Source organism: Echinops telfairi, unplaced genomic scaffold (genome assembly GCF_000313985.2).
Source record: "Echinops telfairi isolate 266 unplaced genomic scaffold, ASM31398v2 ScPeMD7_3;HRSCAF=10, whole genome shotgun sequence".
NCBI classification, from domain to species: Eukaryota; Metazoa; Chordata; class Mammalia; order Afrosoricida; family Tenrecidae; genus Echinops; species Echinops telfairi.
The window spans coordinates 7536095-7555611 of record NW_022103899.1 but is presented as its reverse complement, the minus strand read 5'-3'; the positions used below and the strand labels follow the sequence as shown (position 1 = coordinate 7555611).

The 19517-nt window shown below is 39.9% G+C and overlaps 1 protein-coding gene across 1 annotated transcript in view; it reads right to left on the bottom strand.

Annotated features, from left to right (window-relative positions):
- Nucleotides 1-2464: 2464 nt before the first annotated feature.
- The window catches only part of ITGA4 (integrin subunit alpha 4), a 78053-nt gene continuing 61000 nt past the window's right edge, over nt 2465-19517 (bottom strand). The window contains exons 18-28 of the mRNA XM_004701469.4: nt 12101-12251; nt 10397-10492; nt 9571-9650; nt 9048-9137; nt 8273-8363; nt 7539-7646; nt 6687-6809; nt 5936-6055; nt 4578-4676; nt 4051-4170; nt 2465-3459 (exon numbers count right to left, since the gene is read on the bottom strand). Of these exons, the coding sequence (XP_004701526.1) occupies nt 3361-3459; nt 4051-4170; nt 4578-4676; nt 5936-6055; nt 6687-6809; nt 7539-7646; nt 8273-8363; nt 9048-9137; nt 9571-9650; nt 10397-10492; nt 12101-12251 (1177 nt within the window). The 3' untranslated portion in view covers nt 2465-3360. The remainder of the gene's footprint in view (nt 3460-4050; nt 4171-4577; nt 4677-5935; nt 6056-6686; nt 6810-7538; nt 7647-8272; nt 8364-9047; nt 9138-9570; nt 9651-10396; nt 10493-12100; nt 12252-19517) is intronic.

Here is a 19517-nt window from a genome sequence, read left to right as displayed (position 1 = left end):
AGATAACCAAGTGCCTTTGGGCTGGGGGCTTTCTTGTGGAGTGCGGTACCTCTGGGCACTTACAGGTAGAACCAAAGAACTTTGTAACATTTGCCTAACTAGGGCAGAGGCTGGCCTGGCCCGTGAAACCCAATGGACCTAGAGGCTAGGAACCAAGAAGTAGATGCTGAAAAAGGAAGAAACAGAAAAGAGCTGTCTCAGTTTCAAAGGGTAGGGCCACAATGACCTCTGGCATTTCAAAGGGTGAGGTCACAGGCTCTGAGATTTTAAAAGGTGAGCTATCATCTCCTACCTTTGAGTCAGAGTCTCCACTCAGCTCCAGGGTGTGGGACCCTGGTGTGTCAGCCACAAGGGCTAAAAGAATGGGGCTAGACCTGCTGTTCAAAGTTGAGGGAGCAGGGCAGCCATACCCAAGGGTGGGGTCACCACTCAGTTAGATAATGGGGCCACCCAATGCCAAAGGAACAGGGTTGCCACCCCAGTGGGTCTGGAAGGTGGCGCTGAAGGTTCTCCAGCCAGCCTCCAGGGATCAGAGCTAATAGCCAGAGTCTGGAGGGCACTGCCATTGCCTAGAACGTCTCAGAGGACACAGGATTATTTTCGAGCCCGAAGAGCTCATGTACATTGTTTTGCTGGTGTGTTAACTTGCTTGGGGACTATCTTCCCTTTTCCCTTTTCTTCCATCTGCAATGGCACTAGGAGCCTTGGTTACATCGAGGTTATACATTGAGCTGCGATCCACATAATTGGCTGTTTGAAACCATCAGCAGCTCCAAGGGAAGTAGTCTGGGCTTTCTACTCCCGTAACCCACAGTAGATCGCTATGAGTCATCACTGACTCCCTGGCAGGGAATTGGGTGTTTTTAGGGGGGCAACGGTAGTGTCTACCTTTACTGTTTCACCATTGTACTTTGGAAGCAGGTACTTTTTACTCTGTATTTCATAAATGAATAAGAATTCTGACCCAGGATAGAATTTGGACTTGCTATTGATTTAATACTTGTTGGGCGATATGATGGGGTGAGAGTTTTTTGCATATGGGAAGGAGGCAGATTTTTAGGGTAAAAGGAGTCCTGCTAGTGCACTGGGTAAAGTATAGAGCTTCTAACTTCAAGGCCATCAGTATAAACCCACTAGCAGCTCAGCAGGATAACGATTAGTTTGTTCTCCTAAAGATTTACAATCTCAGAAACCATGGGAAATGGCAGTGGATTTAAAAGGTGAAACAGCCTGGATTGAATTGTATCCTCCCAAAATGTGTGTCAACTTGACTGGGCCATGATTCTCAGTGCTTTCTCACATTCTTTTTATAATGTGGCAGTTATGTAATGCCATACTCTACCCCATGATGTGCTCTGATGTGACCACCCAATCCATTTTAAAGGAATTACGGTAGGATACTACACCCTTACTCTAGGCGCAACCTTGATCCAAGGTAAGTGAAGTTTTCCTGAGGAGTGACGACATCACCTTTGAGGAGAGATAGCTGGAGAGAGATGTGCAGAGGAGGAAGGACATTAGAACCATCCAGAAAGAAGAGCCAGATGGAGGAGATTCTTTGAACCTGGGCTCGTTGTGCTGAGAAAAAGACACAGCGGAAGACGGATAACAAGATGCATGGAAGTCTTCAAGGGAGGTTGGGCCCACAAATGTTGAAGAGATCTCAATCCTGTTCCAGAGCTGACAGACAGAAAGCCTTCCCCTACAGATGTGTTCTGAACTTGAAATTCTAGCATCCTAAACTGTGATAGAATACATTTCTGTTTGTTCAAGCTATATACTGTGGTATTTCTGTTGGAGCAGCAATAGATCACTAAGACATACACATATAGATACGGAACAATTCAAATGCAATTACATCCTAGTGCACGCAGTGCGTCAGAACCATGTATATGAAAAAATATAAAAACGACTCTATGTAAATGGAAAAGTTGTGACTTAAATTATTTAAATTCCAGAAGGAGATATGTTCATTATAAAACAGAATCTTACAACAATATTCACAGTAAAAAAATACTTTAGCTGTCATAGATATCATGGAACTTTTGATGCTACATTTATATTCACTGTATATAAACTAAATCAGTATATTTTGATTTATAATTGAATTTGTCAACTGTGTTTTACCTCTCTCCTTTCAAAGGAGAATATTTGTATAGACTTGATGAATATATACTTAATGCTTGTGTTTGAAGGGGAACGAGTACCAGCCAAAAAAATACTTGTGATTTTCTAAATTTTTGAGGACAGTCAGATTTTATACAGTACATTCTTTGTATGAAGCATTAGCTCCTAAGCATTGTTTGCAGTCCTTTGTTTAAAAAAATCATTAGTGATTTTCATAGTACAATTTTTATACTGCATTATATATATCAGTGTATTTCTATTTCAAATATTAGCTGAAGTGCAGCATTTGTAATCTGTTATTACAGAAGATAAAAGAGAATCCTTAAGTATTATTTACATAAACATAGAAATCTGAGGCTGATTTAAAATAAAAATATCTTCTGAGTACACAGTCAAAAGGCCTGGTAATCTATTCTGTAAAGATTACAGTGAGGAAAACCCTAGAAGGCGTTCTCTCGCACATTTGGTTGGTTCAAATCTAAAATGAATTGACAGCACCCAACAATAGCCGCTCGTTAACATCGTGATGTAGAAGGACCAGTGATTTTACCTTCGTCAACACATATATTACTCTAAAACACATGTACACCCACAGGCACCGCACCACGGCTACGCTGAAGCAGCTTTTTAAACTACGCGTTGGCTCTGACGTTCGCTTCCTGGTCACTATTGTTTGTAGAACAGTAACTAAATGGTTGGTGAAGGAGCCCACAGGGCTGTGCACTCATGAGCATCTTTGAGGATGAATTATTATTGTCAATAATGATCCGCTTTCATATAGTTGGAAGTAGCTCTCTGAAATATTCTGTGACATTTTTAAGAACCTTTGTTTTCAAATAGATCTCAAAAAGATTGCCCATTCAGTAGATTTTTGTTTTTACCAAGACAAGCAACGATGGTAACTAATATTTCTTTGAGAGGAAAGATATTTCAATTCCAAGATTTGTTCAGATACAACCCCATTGACCATGTCTTCTAGGGATTCTGGTTGAATAAACTGAATGCTTTAGTGTTTTTCAACCCACCTGAGATCTGAAATATCTTTGCATGATGAATATTACATTTGCAAGTTATTTTCTTGCAGAGAACAATCCTGGGTTGAGGATTTCACTTTCATTATGTCCTGGAAGTCGATGGAAGAACCCTTAGTAAAATTCATGCTTTCTTGTAAACACTGTCTTAAATTTCTGCAGCCCGGTGTGTTTGTGAGCTCTCTACACTTTAAAGGAGTCTTTAATCCTCAGGATTACTTTTGCTATTCACATAACTCCAACTGTCTCTTCTGTTTTCTTCTTGCAGGATCGTTTTATATTGTCTTTTAAAGAAGCCAGCCTGAAAATAGCATTACACAGTTAATAGCAGATAGCAATAAGCATATTATACCCATGCCAAGTATTTAAGAGGTCAACACCAGCATTTCTTAAATTATGTTCCATGTCATAGTCATTGTGAAGGCTCTTGCTAGTTATAATTAGTAAAACGTCGTTTGGGCAATAATTGGGTAAAGAATCGTTTTGTACCCGTATACCCATTTTCTCCCTCCCTCCCCTTTCTCTCTCTCTCCCTCTCGCTCTCTCCTTCATTCTCTCTCACAACTCTCTTCTCAAGGATGGCTTTCAATATTAGGTCCAATGTTGTCAAAGGCTTTTCTTAAACAATTATTTTTCAAAGCTAGTATTCTGATCTGAGCATTGGTTGTAACTAAATTAGCTTCTATTAAGAAGGTATATCTTTTCTAGCAAGACTTTGATATTGATAGTAGACATCTGAAATTTGTACTGGTACTCACTTGTGTATCTAATTTACAAAGTTATTATTAAATACTAACATATTTAAATATAGTAACTTGGAGCTAACCACTGACTTTGAGAACATAAAGTGCCTTTTTAAATGGTTTAGTTTCAGCAGTTACTGAAGACTTACCTTCCACATAACATATGAGATTAATGAAAGTAAGATAAGTCCAAGTAGTAAGCTAATAGAAATGATAAGGATAGTGAAAAAACGTTTGGGTCTTTGATGATGTAGTCCTTCTAGTAGAACCTGCATGAATTAAGCAAAAGGAAAACAAGACACCAATTAAAAAACATGTTAATACCTCCTTTCAAATGTCTCATAGTCCCCATTCGTAGTTCTAACAACCCACTCTATTCTCTTCTGTGTCTCAGAGAACCACAGAGAACACTGATGGTTGTTCAGCAGAAACAGTGAAAAATGGGCTCTTCTCATGGTTGTTCCCCAAGCCAGCCTGTTCTCATGCACCAAGTTTACCAATCAGAGTCCTGCCCTCCTTCCACTCATGGACAAGACCAATCTGCAGTATGCAAGGCCCTCCATGATTTGGCTACTATCTACTTTTGTTACTTCTGGTACTCTATAGGAAGTGATTATAAGCACCCTAATAATGCTAGTTCCCTACTACTGTACTTAAAAAGGTAGCAATTTCTTACATGTGCAACATTCTCCTCCTTGTTTAATTCAATGACTTTTGGATTTGGCTCCGGAAAGGCTGTCGCTCTGATTTCAAACTTGAGTGATGATGTCTCATCCTGTTTAAATAAAAGGCATATCCTTTATCCTTTATTTCACAAAATCATATATTAATAGATATAAATTCTTTGCCTACTCTCTAGAGGTTTCCACAATTTATTTCACTTGTATTTAACTGTGGTGCTTCTTTTTGTTCCTGGTATTAATATACATGACATCATTGTGTTGAAACTCTTGTAGTAAGCAAGGCTGTTTTGCAGATAACTTGTGATTTAAATATTATTTCATAGATGAAAGTAGCTAGTCTAGCACTGAATTTATTATCTGGATACTTCTTTTATAAGGTAAAGAAAACATTTATATGTTTTCTGAAGTCCAGTTTATTTGGGGCTCATTTTTATTCCATTCTAACCAATGAGTAGAAGTTAGGGATTCTGTGAAATACCCACAATGCACCAGACCATTCTCCCTTCCCCAAGAATGACGTATCTGGCCCATAATATCAATAGTGCCGTTGTTGATGAGTCTAGGCTTAAAAGGAAGACAAGGTAGACTGCAAAATTTTGAATGATTGTTTGATAGCCCTATGACTTAATTTTTAACAGAATTAGAACTAATTTTGGTATTTCTTATTTCCCTGTCTGGTACATCTTCCTCTTGACCACCACACTGTATAGTAAATTCAGATATTCCTTTCAGCACATTGTACCAGATCATTTCCTCTGTCTTTCAATGTGCCATGAGTTATTATTAGGTTTTATTAAAAAAATCAACTCATTTAATCTGTAATCTCAGATAAAGAGATACTATCCATATTTAATGAACAGATCCTAGAGTTGGGGATCAAGAGTAGCTTTATCTTGAAGTACTCCTCAGAAATATACATGCTCCTTTATTTTCTATTCAATGTTTCAAAGTTCACTTTTTGAAACTATACTTTTATTATTTTGTTTTGTTTTTTGATGTTTTAGTTTAGTTTTATGAAACTTAATTTGGCTCTTTGTTTTCTTAAGTAAAAGATGAGATTTTAGGAATAATATAAAGAGGTTTGGAATGGACACATATGAAATTCAAAGGTGGCCAATTTGATTTACTCCATCTAAATAACCTGTTTATTTACTAAAAAATGTCATTCAATCAATTTGGAGTATGGAAGAGATCAATGGAAACATAATTTTAGATTTTACTCCAATTTTACTTTTATTCAGAGTTTCTTAATTTATTCCATGCCTCTGTCCTATCCTACCTACATAACATGGTTGGATTTACAGGTTCGGTATGGACTACCCCCAGAGTTATCTCTATAATTTAGACCTACCATTTCTAAAACAGATGGTCTGCCTTCCAACTGAATGTGAACACTGGCTTCTTTTCCACTTTCCATTTTCCCCAAATGGCATAAGAAGATTAAGCAATGTGGATCATCGACTGTGCAGAACTTGAAGAGAAAACAAAGCGCGTCATGAATATAAGTACAAAGTTAATCAAAGCTTTCTGCAGTTAAAACTAAATGGCTAAAATCTTTTTGCTTGATAATAAAAATCTGCTTTCCTTAGTGGTACTTCAAAAGATGATCTTGCTAAAAGCGAATGTTTGGTAAATTATAACCGAAACAAAAAGAATTTGAACTGGAGTATGCCTTCTCGTTATTCTTATGACTGTCCCCTTCTTGGACCAAATGGAAAGAAAGACTCCTAATCTACATCTTACTCAAGTACATCTAGTACGCCCCCCACCAAACAAACAAACAATGGTCACATATAAACAACAACAACAAAAAGATGAGAAGCATGAAAATTAAGCCCATCCCTCAAAGGCTGGTCAGGTGAGGACAGCATTTTGGTATCCCGGAGGGTCTGCAACAGCGTCTGTCTAGCATACAATGAAGTGCAATCTTTCCTCTAAACTCCTCTCAAACTTCTCATCAGGTCTGTTCTTCACACGCAAGAACAACAGCCAAACGTGCGCTCTCTGCCACCACGCGACAGACTACGGTCCAACCAGGGGAGCTGTGCGTGTTTCATTCTGCGGTCGAAAGCACACCGGGAACGTCCACAACGGACACTTACCAAGAGCCTCTTGTCAGACTTTGACAAGAAATTGAGCATGTCTTTCATGGTTTCCACCGTACTCTTCCGCTGCTGAACACACACTCGTTGGTAATTTACAAAATGGCATTCCCCGGTAGTAGTCTATGAAGATAAAAACCAGGAGAGCCTTTCAATATTAGGGGAAAGCACAACAAAAACTGGAGAGTTTTAAAAACCCCATGATTATCTTTCCAAAAACATATGAGATATTCCTGAATTTGCGACAGATTTATTTTGGAAAGGCTTAATCTCGGTGGCAAAGACATAAACAAACAAGCCAACAAACCAGAAAAATGATAGTGTGCCGGATATATGGCCTAAACTACTAAAATGCTTCAACCTTACATAAATTAACACCATGGAATTTGAACGAAACATTTATCTGGCTTAGGCATAAATCAAAACAGTAATAAGGTGGCATGCCCCAAGACCTGACTCAGAACATCAGCACAAGAACATTGATTCTTGATTAGTGAGTTGGATATAGCTCTTTTAAAGGGCTCTTAACATTTTTACCAGTTAAAGTACTTTCAGAGGTTCAGACCACCAAGAAAATATATCCTAAAGTATATATTTAGGATATATCCTTAGTTCTGTGGCTGTGTACATCAAATGAGAGATCCCGGTGTGATTCCCTGGGTGTAATGCAATGTATCATGTTCAAAATGTACTCCAGAAACGCACAGGAAAGTCACAGCAAATGAACAGAGCAATGGACTGAAATGAGTACAAAGAAAGCTCTATTTTAACAATATCATTTGGAATAAAGGATTGGTCTGCATGAACTTAAGACATACACAATAAGGTCAGGTTGAATGAATACATTTATACCTGCACATCCAAAATGTTGAACAGTTTTTCGTTGTAGGGAGTAAAAGAATTTGGCACCATTATTTCCACACTGACATTTGGAGCCAGGCTATGGCCTGTGTTGATAACCTGATAAGAATGAAAAAAAAAATTAACAATCTTAAAATGTGTCCCATACGTGTAAGTACAGATATTCATGACCTTTTAAAGAAAACCAAATGCCCTATGTAACCCTTATAGCGGGAGAGACTTTCAGTGTGCAGCTTACAGAGGACACACACAGTCAGAGTTTGAAGTCTGTTAATAATTTCAACCTCTAGTGATTAATCACAGCCTATTCTTTGAGGGTATTCACTCAGCCATAATGATATGGCGCTTAAAGGGATTTATTGAGAAGAGATCTCATTGATTTACATCTAAAGATGCCCTGACTGCTTCTGTTTTCTGTATGTGTCTCTGGTTGATTTAGCTCACCCGTCACTTTGCTTTTTTTACCAGCAATAGCTCTTGTACCTGCTGACTGTTTCATCATCTCCCTAAGGAGACGTAAGCTTGAGGACCAGGGACAAGGCACTGAGGGAAAAGAAATGAAAATACAAGAGGAGAGAGCATGCACATCACGTGTTGCAGCTCCCTCCCCCCTCAGCCAGGCTGGCAGGAAGGCGAAGGGGCCTGCTGAGCTGCCCGCTGCGATGCGATGCTGGGGAGCCTTCTCTCAGTCCCGTTACCCATATCAGCACAAGCACTTCTCTTACATGGAACGTGAAGTTAATTTTCTCCGCCATGCACGTTTGAGGTTCATTTTCCTCAAGTGATCCATAAACAAATGAGGTTGGGTTGACAAACCTGATGGAAAGAAACGATAATGGGGTTCAACTAGTCTACTGGACGAGTGACTCCAGAGGGTCTTTCTTTATAATGTCGATTCTAGAAGAGGTAATCGTCATGATGGAGTAGTTTGAGGTGCCCTGGGGTGCTGTAACCTGTAGCAGACAGATGGTCAGGTCTTTCTCCCACGGAGACACCACCACCCTTTCATCGGAGCAGCAAAGAAAACTCATCTGTCTGTTCTGTATCTAATATTTCCCCTGCTTTTAAAACTGTGTTTTTAAACACAGACTAACAGCTTTTATTAGTTTCCAGTGAAATCGCTGGAGATTTTCTTATCTCTTCTTTCATACATTTTTTTTAACACATCTGTCTTGAATCAAAAGATCCATGAACACAGTTACTAAAATTAGGAGGAACCAATGGATGCTGGTTCCTGGGCCTTGGCTGAGGAGCTCAGTCTCATCCCATCCAGAGTACAAAAGTGGTGGCCTCGGTACAAACCCTACTCTCTTCAGTGTCAATACCTTTGCTTTAGAAGTGGACGTGGGTTCTGGAGAAAAAAGATTTGGCCAAGTTCACACCACTTAGCACTTCATAACTTCCCCACCATGTAGTGTGATTATGAAACCTCCAGATGCCTGCATCTGAAATTTATCAATAAGGCTAGCTACTTGACAATGGGCCTCACACTCAACTTACCCATGAGCAGCCAGCATGACCTCATACTTCAGAGGGATTGCTAACGTCACTTTGTTATTCCTCAGACTGTCCATTTCTTCTTCATTTTTACTACAGAAGCAAACAAACAAACAAAAAAAAACCACCACTAGATTCCACCAAGCACAACGCATTCATTATTTTCAGAGAAAGCCATAATTACATACCATGTAGGCCTTACATCCTCAGAGATTCTTTCAACTTTTTTTGGGGGGGTGGGGGGATGGGGAGTGTGGTAAGGGGAGGGAAGGGGATACAAATGTGGTAATAAATGATTTTTATGACAAGGTGGCAGAAATTTTCTCATCATTTGAATTGCTATCATTTACTTCTCTGTTCATTAGAGAGTTTTGCTTGTTTTATAATAAATAGATAATCTAATAAAAGATTTCTCCAAACACAACTAATGAAATGGAGCTACGTGGCTGCCCTAACAGCTACCATTCCTGGGATTAGAGAGGCCCAGTTGTTACAGTTCAATTGTTTTTTCTGTGATGAAACATACCAGGCAGCATGCACTGTGATGTTGAGGTTGTCTTCGGCTCGACTGAGTGAGCTTGCATCCAGGAGAAAGCTAATATCCAACTGTAAAGCACACAGAGAGGGAGAACTCACTATTGTTCCTTTATCTAAAATACCTTTTAAAATAACATTAACTTAAATTTAATTTTTCTTGATCTATTACACTCCTTGGACACACTGACCTGTGTTGAGTGCCATAAGCGGCCTCTCACTTGCCAGGAAGGTTCAGAAAAGATGGGGGATTTGTGACAATTTCAAAGTACAAGCATTTCCACAAGTAAAATTCAGAGACAAAGCCTCTGACAATACCGACAGTCAGGTCCAGACTGAAAATTAGAAATGCTTTCACAACCTGATTGAGGACTCTTGCCAAGAAACACCTTTTTGTATAGCAGAGGTAACATGCCTGGCAGATAGGACCACCTGGGGTGGGGTGGGGAGTGTTGGGTAAGGGTGAGGATGGGGGAGCCGTGTTCTCACCATAAACATGTACCCACCCCTCTTTTTTTTAACAGTAAACATTGCCAGGAATATAAACACAATCTCAAAGAATTCAAACCCAGTTGGTTTTTGCTTTATTTTACCACTAAGCTACCTACCCTGAGCAAAAAATAACAAACAAAACCACATACAAGTAAAATATATATGAGTATATGTATCTTTAGATATATATGTTTAAAATGTCTGTATATATGTATATGTGTTTATAGTATAATGATAGGGAAGAGTGGAAAATATATTGATATGGAAAAATAACAAACATTTTATGTTATTTTAGTAAAGAAAACCCACAAATGCTAAATGCTTACCCTTGACAGACGATCCACATATATATAGCCAACGTTGCAGTCGAGTTCTACAAGGCCCGACTTGTCTATTACTTCACAGTTTATTTGTTTCTCTTCCTAAAGGTAAAAATGGAACAAATGTTTTGGGTAGGAAGAAACCAAGGACGCCGTAACATATACTTGTATTTTTGTTTTTTAAAGAAAGCAAAATCATCCCAGGAGTGTTAATTTTCTTAGAAAATTATCTTCTGTTTACATTTGGGATATAGAGAAATAAATAGATAAAAATAAAGAAATAGAGATAGAAATAAGTTATATATAATATATATGCATATATAGGTGCATATACACATTAATACTCGTCTAAATTCACCACAAAATGCTTCTGGACAAATCTTTCATCAGTGTTTGTGTGCTTTATATTCAATCCAAGGCCCAAGTTCTAGAAAAATCACGAGACAACTCCATGTCTCATTTGGTCTTTCTGTCTGGGATCTGAGAATGTGCTAGAATTACTTAACCCCAGTGATTCTAATGGCAGTTGGTATGCTAGATGAAAACTATTTTCCTAAAAAAATTTGCAAGTGTTTGCAAGACTTATCAGTAAATTTCATATGAGCACATTTATTACTATTTCTTAATTTCTCTTTAGAATTATTAGAATGCTTAAGCTTTTCCTCTGATTTTTCAAATACTACATATACTCGAGTATAAGCCGAGGCACCCAATTTTAACCACAAAAACCTGGGGGCCTTTTTCAGCATAAAAAAGTGCTGAAAAAACTTGCCTTATCCTCGAGCATATACGGTAGGTACCCAACACTCTCAGGAAAGAGAACAAGGTATATTTTGAGTGGTCAGAGGCCTCTCTGAAATGTTGTTGGTGTTGAGATGGCCCCTAGATAAAAGATGGATAAACCTGTTAAGGGATAGACCCAAAGATCCGAAAGGAACCCAGGCCCTTTTCCTCCTTGAAATCCCACTGATTTATACCTCCCCGATGAGACTTCAAATCTTGCAGGGAAAGAGAAACCGGCCTGCAACCTCACTCGACATCAGGATTTCTAGGCGTTTGCAGAGTTCTGGCAGGTTGGAAATCCTTTGGGTGTAAGCCGTGCATGTGAACTTCACAGGAAAAGAGCAGCGACATTGGGATCGCTAGCCGTGGACCACCACTGTTTCTACAAGGATCCCAACCAGCAAAGCCTCATCGCAGCACCAGATAGGATGTGGCCGTGAGCCAAGCAATGGCATCCAAACTGCCCGCCCGCCTACCTGCTCCCCTTCTCTCTGTCCTGCTGAACGAGGAAGCTGACTCTGGTCTGTCTCAGACTCCAAAGAGCTTGCCTACTGAGCAGGCCAACGAAGAGTCTCAAAAACGTATTAGGGGCCTAAGTGATACATCTGAATATTAACTCTTACACACAAATATTGAAATACATTGTCACCACAGATCATTTTTTAAAGATAAATAAGACATTCAGTACAAGTTATTATCATAATATTGCATCATGATTTCAATACTTTAAAACCAGGCCTCTTGCTTTCAAGCCAATTCCAACTCACAGCGATTCTATAAGACGTAGGAAAACTTGCCCAGCCGGTTCCCAAGGCTGTGATTTTTATGGGAGTCGGGCAGAGTGGCTGTTGGGTTGGCACTGCCCACCGCTGGTTATCAGTTATGCACGTGAATCACTGCATGCCCAGCACCCTTTGCGACACTTACCAGGTCTAACATCTTCACGAAGTACAGACCGGTGGGCAGTCTGACCTGCAGAGTGGTGTCATACGCATCATCGCCAGCATTAAACAAGGACACATTCAACATTAATGTCTTCATACTTCCCACAGCAAGATAGCTTTTATTCTCATGCGGCCTAAAGGTTAAGGAATGTTATTTAGCACTTGTTTAGGAAATCAAAAACCCCCATCTCTTCACATAGTAATGATTCATCCCAAACATAAAATATTATTCTGGAAAAAGCACCTTATGCATGACCTCATGCAAGCCATTGCAAACACACATTTAAAATAACACTTGATTTCCTATTTTTCAGATAAATTGATAGCTATTAAACAAGAAGGGTTTTTTTTTTTAGAAAAACTGATTAAAGAAGTCTTTTTCTGTTATACTTCGTTTTGTATTTCATTGATATGATATGATATTTCTGGATATGACCTTTTCTTTATGATTTCCTAATTATTTAGCATTTTTTCTAAAGGCAAAATATATATTTTTTGTTTCTTTCTTTTAATCTTTGGATAGATATTGAACTAATGCTTGCCCAACCCAAAGAGAGGATGTATGGGGAAGTAGGGAAAAGGAAGAAATAAGGAATATTTTGTTGAAAGTTAGCAAGGGATAGGAAAGGGCTGTTATATCTGAAATATGTTGGATGCATGAGGTCTTCCAAATTCGGGGTATAAGGTTGCTATCGACCAGAACTGATTTGATGGCACCTAACAGGTACATGTCAAAATGGCCATGCTGTGTCCAGTCTCCACTCCATCTCGCTCCTCAATCAATGTTTCCTTCCTGTTTCTTTTTCCAATTGGTGCTTAATTGAATTCTTTACCCTTTCATTTGATGCTTAGAGTTCCAGGATTAACACAAGTACTGGTTTCACTTGGTTTCTTGGGTCTTTGTGGTAGAACGAGTGGTGGGGCTGTTACCAGGATGCCATCAAATGGGTTCTATCCCAATAACAAAGAGAGGCGTCCAGTGCACGGAAAAGGCAAGTAGACTCAAGAGCAGGGTTGTGAGGCTACTGCTCCCGGCAAAACTCGAACTGATTTTTCATTTTGTCCGTAACCGTCACTGACGCGCACGCATTATTTGTGTACAATCCATGGCTGCTTCCCACAGAACAAAGACAGAGCTGACTACTGGAGACAGACACTAACGAGCTACAGACTAAGCTATGTGTTATCTGTCCCTCCCTAGAGGATCACTTCTGTGGTTCTCTGATTCTTTTAACAGTTGTCATGGAGTGGATTCCATCTCCTAGCAACCCTTGTGTGTCATGCTAGAACTGTGTTACATAGAGTTTTCAATGGCTTTGATCTTTGGGAAAGATACGTCTACGTCCTTCTTCCAAGAAACCTCGGGACAGAGCAGATGCACCAACCTTCTAGTTAGCAGCTGGACGCTGGACAATCTATATCACCTAGGGACTCTTTGAGGCATCTCAAAAGAACGGCCTGGACATATGATTCCAAAAGATCGAGCTAAGTTTCATTCTTTCAGTGCTGTCTTTCAGAAACTACCAGTTCCCTCAATTTCTTAGTGAGTCTGGAGATGTATAGTAGACAAGGAAGAGGACTTTCACATATAGCAGCTTTCCCTTCTGATCGCTGGGTCTGAGAATTTGGACATTGCTGGAAGAATATGCAATAACTAACAAAGCCATTGTTCTGAAACAAGGCTATCATTTCAGGGTGGAGAAACCTGACGACATGGGAGTGTGCTAGCTATCCAATAACTGAGGAGATGGTTATAATGATTCCTTCTGTACTGTGAACCTTTGTGTGACCTAGGCACGTGTCTGCTGGTGGTCAGGTCTGAAGCGAGAGAGAAGAAATGTACACAGACATGGCTGATCTACATTCTCCTTACTTTTGCTAATCATGTTACATCCCATGGAACCTAAGAAGTTCTAAAAGTAAACTCTGCTTGACATTAAAGTTTAATTAAGACTTGTAGAAGAGCTGCCTAGAAATAGACATTTATAAAATATTCTGGCTTGTAACCAAAGCATTAGTCACTGAACACCTTTGGGAGAGAAGCTGGCACCTAGACAAGCAACAGAAGGTGAAGGCGCTGCATGCACAGCTCGGTTCCAAGACAACAGCAAATGAAAGAGAAGCACCACGTTCACATTTCAGTACCTAGACGCCGAGTGCATTTACCATGTTTAAGCTATTGTGCCACATTACCATAATTCTAATTCTACATTTTTTGATATATACTTTACTGAATCTTGATTCATTTACGAGGTTCTGTCAGAAAACTGCCCACCAGCTTTCTACGTGAGACATAATAAAAGACCAGGTGCACATCTGGAAGCATGACAAGTCTGAATCAGAGCTGTCCCCGGGAATCATTGTTCATTCTTCATTAAAACATTCACGAAGCAGACTTGAAATTTACAAAGCAGCCTAGAAGCCATGTAATTTACACAAACCAGAGCACTGTGTACATACAGAATCATAACTTAATAAGTGAAAGAGGGGCCTTAGAAGAATGACTTATTTCAGCACTAATCTCTCCTGTTTTTTTGAGTGATGTATCTTTCTTTCACAAGAAATGTTCCCCCTGGCTTGGTATAGTGAATGTATATGGGCCTCCGCAAAAATAATTAGTGTTTCTTACCTCACTGGTTTCTACTGAAGATGTTGGATCAAATTATGGTGTGAACGAATATAATACTTTACACTGACAAGGTCAATAACTCAAGTGTTTGATAAAAATAGCCAGTGAAAAATTACCTTATTACGTTATTCAAAAGATTACACTCTGTTGTTACTACTGACCCCCCAAAAGGAAGGAAAGGAAATTATTTTTTTTAAAAACACCCAAAAACCAAAAACCATCTTGCCAATTGGAATAAGGTTGTTGCCGTTATGTGCCATCGAACTTGTGTGCCGACTCAGTGCAACTCTATGTACAACCCAGGAACTACTGAGGCCCGGTGCCCTCCTGATCATGGCCTTAAGTCGGAGCCCACTGCTGCAACCATTTTGTCAAGCCATCCTGTGAGGGCCCCCCATGTTCATTGCTCCTCTGCTTTTCCAAGCATGATGTCCTTCCCTGGGAACTGGTCTTTCCGGAGAATATGTCCAAAGTACTTGAGATGAAGTCTTACCATCCTTGCCTCCAAGGAGCATTTGGCTGTACTTTTCCCAAGACAGATCTGTTAGTTCTTTTGTCAGTCTATGGTGCTTTACCAGCACAGTGACTCAAACGCATCAATTCTTCGCTGTCCAACTTTCACATGCAAATGAAGCAACTGAAAATACCATGGCTTGTGTCAGGTGCACCTTAGTCATCAAAGAAACCTCCCTGATTTTCAACATTTTCAAGAGGTTGTGCAGCCAATTTACCCAATGCAACGTGCCATTGATCTCCTGACTCCTGCTTCCAGGAGCATTGATTGTAGCGCGAGCAAGATGACATCCTCTACAATTTCAAACTTTGCTCTGTTTATCATGATGATACCTATTGGTCCAGGTGTGAGGATGTTGGTTTTCTTTCCATTGACTTACAATCCATTTTGAAGGCTGAAAGCCTTGATCTTCATCAGTCAATACTTCACATTCTCTGTCAGCAAGCACGTCTGGTCATCTACATATTGCATGTTGCTAATAAGCCTTTCTCCAATTCTAATGCCCCATTTTTTTCATAGCCTCCAGCTTCTTTGATTATTTGCTCGGCATACAGACTGAATCAGTATGGTGACGGGCTATAACTCTGATGTACAGTTTTCCTGATTTTAAACCATGCAGAGTTCCCTTGTTCTGTTTGCACAACTGCCTCTTGATCCATGGACAGGTTCCGAATGAGCACAATGACCTCTTCTGGAATTCCCGTTCAAAATGAGCAGCTGCTCCATGGGAGCAGGATGAGGTTTTCTTGTCTTTCTCCTTAAAAGAGCTAATAGCCTCCGGGCAGTTCTATTCTGTCCTATACAGCCACTGTGGTTCAGACTTGACTCAGTGGCACAGGGTTTGGTTTGGGCAGTGCACATAGCATCTACTTCATAAAACTTGTTGAGACCAGTGAGGCAAATAGGCCTACCATCTTCATTTTTTCAGACGGGCAGTTCTTGCGGGCTCAGGGACCTCTGGTGGGCATGGTCTAGTTCTTGCTGCCTGTGATTTCCCTTCCTTGCTTCTAAGGAAACCTCCGATTATTCAGTTAGTTGGCAGAAGTCTCTTAGTCTTGCCGAAGACAGAGCTCCTGGTCTGACTTCAGAAAAGAATTGTGATCAATTCAATGTGGTCATAATGCCTCCATTCCCCTCCAACCATGACGGACTTAGGGGTGAGCACATTTCACAGTTCTGGTTAATGAGTTAAAAGAAGTCTGCTAAGGTTGTCCCCTTACTGAAAAGCCAGCCTCATGAAAGACAAGCCTTTTGCCTTTGCTTCTTTTTGGCTTGTTGTCATCTTGGTTGACATCAAGACGTCATCGTGTGACCATGAGGGCAAGGCCAAGAGAACCACAGAGTTAACCATTCATGTGCAGATATGGGCGAGCTGTTGCCCTAAACCTGCAGAGGCTACTTATTGCACAAAGTAACAAATGTCTTTATCAGTGAAGCCACCCATAGCCAGGTATTCTGTCATTTGTAGCTGAAAATACACCTAGCAATTGCTTGGGGAAAACCTAAATCACTTCCCCTGGAGGCATAAATGGAGGCTCTTAGGAGTAGTAGCATTTACATCAGTAATCTAGATGAAATCTACTTTCAGTTGTTTACCTGATGCCTCTCAAATATCTGCTATTCTATTTGTGATCACGAGCAAGCTGTGTTTATTCATCTTTGTTTTGCAGTAGGAATCCATTTGAATGTGGTTTATTGTTGTGGGAATTCAAACATCCAGGAGAAAGCTTTGACTTAATGAAAACATGAGGAGAATACAGAAGCACTGTTTAGTGTGCTGTTGGCAGTCTATTATTTTGGTCTTCAGAAACTCATGTTCTTTAAGGCGTAAATGCATTTACCTAAAACAGGTTTATAGCTGTGGGACACAACAATACTATTAGTACCCGTGGAATTCTAGACGGAGAAAGTGCAGAACATATGGTCACAATTTGCCAACCATTAGAGAGAGGGGAGTGAGGACATCTCTGTGGGAAAGGCATATTTTTATGTGACAAGAGCATCATTTACTAAAGATTCAAAGCAGTTTGTCAGAATTCCTTACTGTGGGTCTAACAATCAATTAGGAGAGCTTTCAATGGAAAACTTCTCAAATAAGTTATTATTTACTTAGTAGGAATAGCTGGTAACTTGCCTAATTGTTGCAAAAGATGGTGTACTTATACTTCAAGCTGACATTCATGCCACTTCCAACCTAATAAAATGGGAATGTATTGACTCTTTGCACTGCATTTTCAGGACCCAATGAAACAATACATTCCGAACAAATAACTAGTACTACAGTTTAGCAATTAAAAAACATTTTTTGCAGTATTTCACTTCCTGGCCAAACTAAAAACAATTTTATCATGATCTATAAGTATTCCAACTATGTAAAGAAAAACAAACCCAAAACTGTTGCTATTCAGGCAGCTTCAACTCAACTCTGGGACAGACAGCCACGGCTCCCTCGGGCTTCCAAGCTGTGGCCTGTAGAGAAGCAGACTACCACGTCTTTCTCCCAGGGAGTAGCTGGCGAGTGTGAGCTGTCGGCTTTTGATTAGCAGCCGAGCCATGGGGCCACCAGGGTCTCTTCTATTCCGAGCATAAAGCATCAAAAATAATTTTACTTTGACTCAGTAACTTTTACTGAGTTTAATGTGTACTTGGCATTGTGCTATGATGGTGGCCTGCATTGTGCTCTTTGATTTTTAAACCAGAGAAGATACTGTCACTTAGTCTAGTTGTCAATGAGTACAAATATTTGTTGTTCGGTGCTGTCGAGCTGGTTCCAACTCAGAGCGACCCTACGCACAGCAGAATGAAACACCGCCGGGTCCTGCGCCCTCCTCACCAGAGTTTACGTGTTTCGCCCCCTTGTTGTACCCACTGTGCGGATCTACCTCATCGGAAGCCTTCCTCCTTGGGGCTGCCCCTTTACTTTCCCAAGATAATGCCTTTCTCCATGGATTGGTCTCTCCTGACAATATGTGCAAAGTACATTTAGAAAAATTTTAAAAGCTTCTCTAAAAATGCCATTTGGCTAGTAAATGGCAGGTACAGGATTCGAACCCAGGCCAGCTTCACTTCAGACTTGAAGTTCCATGACACTATAGCATAAGTCCTGAGTTTAGTGTTATTGGAACTTCAGGGAAACGCTGGGCCTGATTCTCCCAATGTCTGATCAGGTTGGGCTGTGACTAAGCACCTGCATTCCCACCAGGCATCCTGGGGGCCCCAAGGCTCACACTTTGGAAAAAACTGCATCAAACTCTGTTGACTGCCATTTAAAATCATAATGTGTTTGACGCTTAGACAATGAGAAATACTATCACTTTAAATTTTAAAAATGCATAGTAGATAATATAATTTTCTATCACAACAAAATATGCAGTGAAGAAAAACTTATAATTCACAGTTTAATAATACAAAATCTGAATTCTATAAGACATATTTTCACCCATCAGGAAGGCATCATTCTTAGTCATATTTTCATATGATTTTCAATTTCTCATTTTCTCTTAGGCCAGAGAGTAACAGCAGGAGAATTTAATTGGGAAGGTGAAATAGTTATTTATTTGTACCTTAGCAAGTCTTCCCACACATAACTCTTCGTCTTATCAAAGGCCCATGAAGGCCAAAACATCAAAAAACAAAACAAAACCTAACCCTAAATATCCTAGGAATAAATAAATAAATACATTAATGGGAAGGCTATACATTATTCAACTAATAAATTAACAAAGACACCAGCATGATGCTGAGGTACAAAGTAGTAGCTTGTGGTCACTGTCCCTGGATTATCTAAGCAGCCAATCTGGATAATGGAAGTATAAAGTCCAATGATCAATCAAATAGACTAGGGTTTTGACAGGGAATGCTGACGGCTATCTTGGCCTTGCCCAACTGAAAAGAACTCATTTATTCACTGCCACAAGTGATCCCACCTCAGCAGCAGCAGGGCACTTAACATTGGTCACCAACATTTGTACCCATTCCTATTTGACTCCCTGTCACATTTATCATAACAGCCTCTTTGAATCTCTTCCCTTTCTTTCAACTTCCCAAGCCCCATCTTCAAAGTCCTCACTTTCCATTTGAGCTCATGTTTGATTATGATCATCCACGAATTTTCTTTCTTTACACACTTAATCAAGAGATCAAAAGATACAATGCCTTGGGTAAACCTGCTGCACACAGCTTCTATAGAGTATGGAAAAGCAAAGATGGTACTTTGAGGACTAAGGTGCACCTGACCCAGGCCACGGTGTTTTCCCT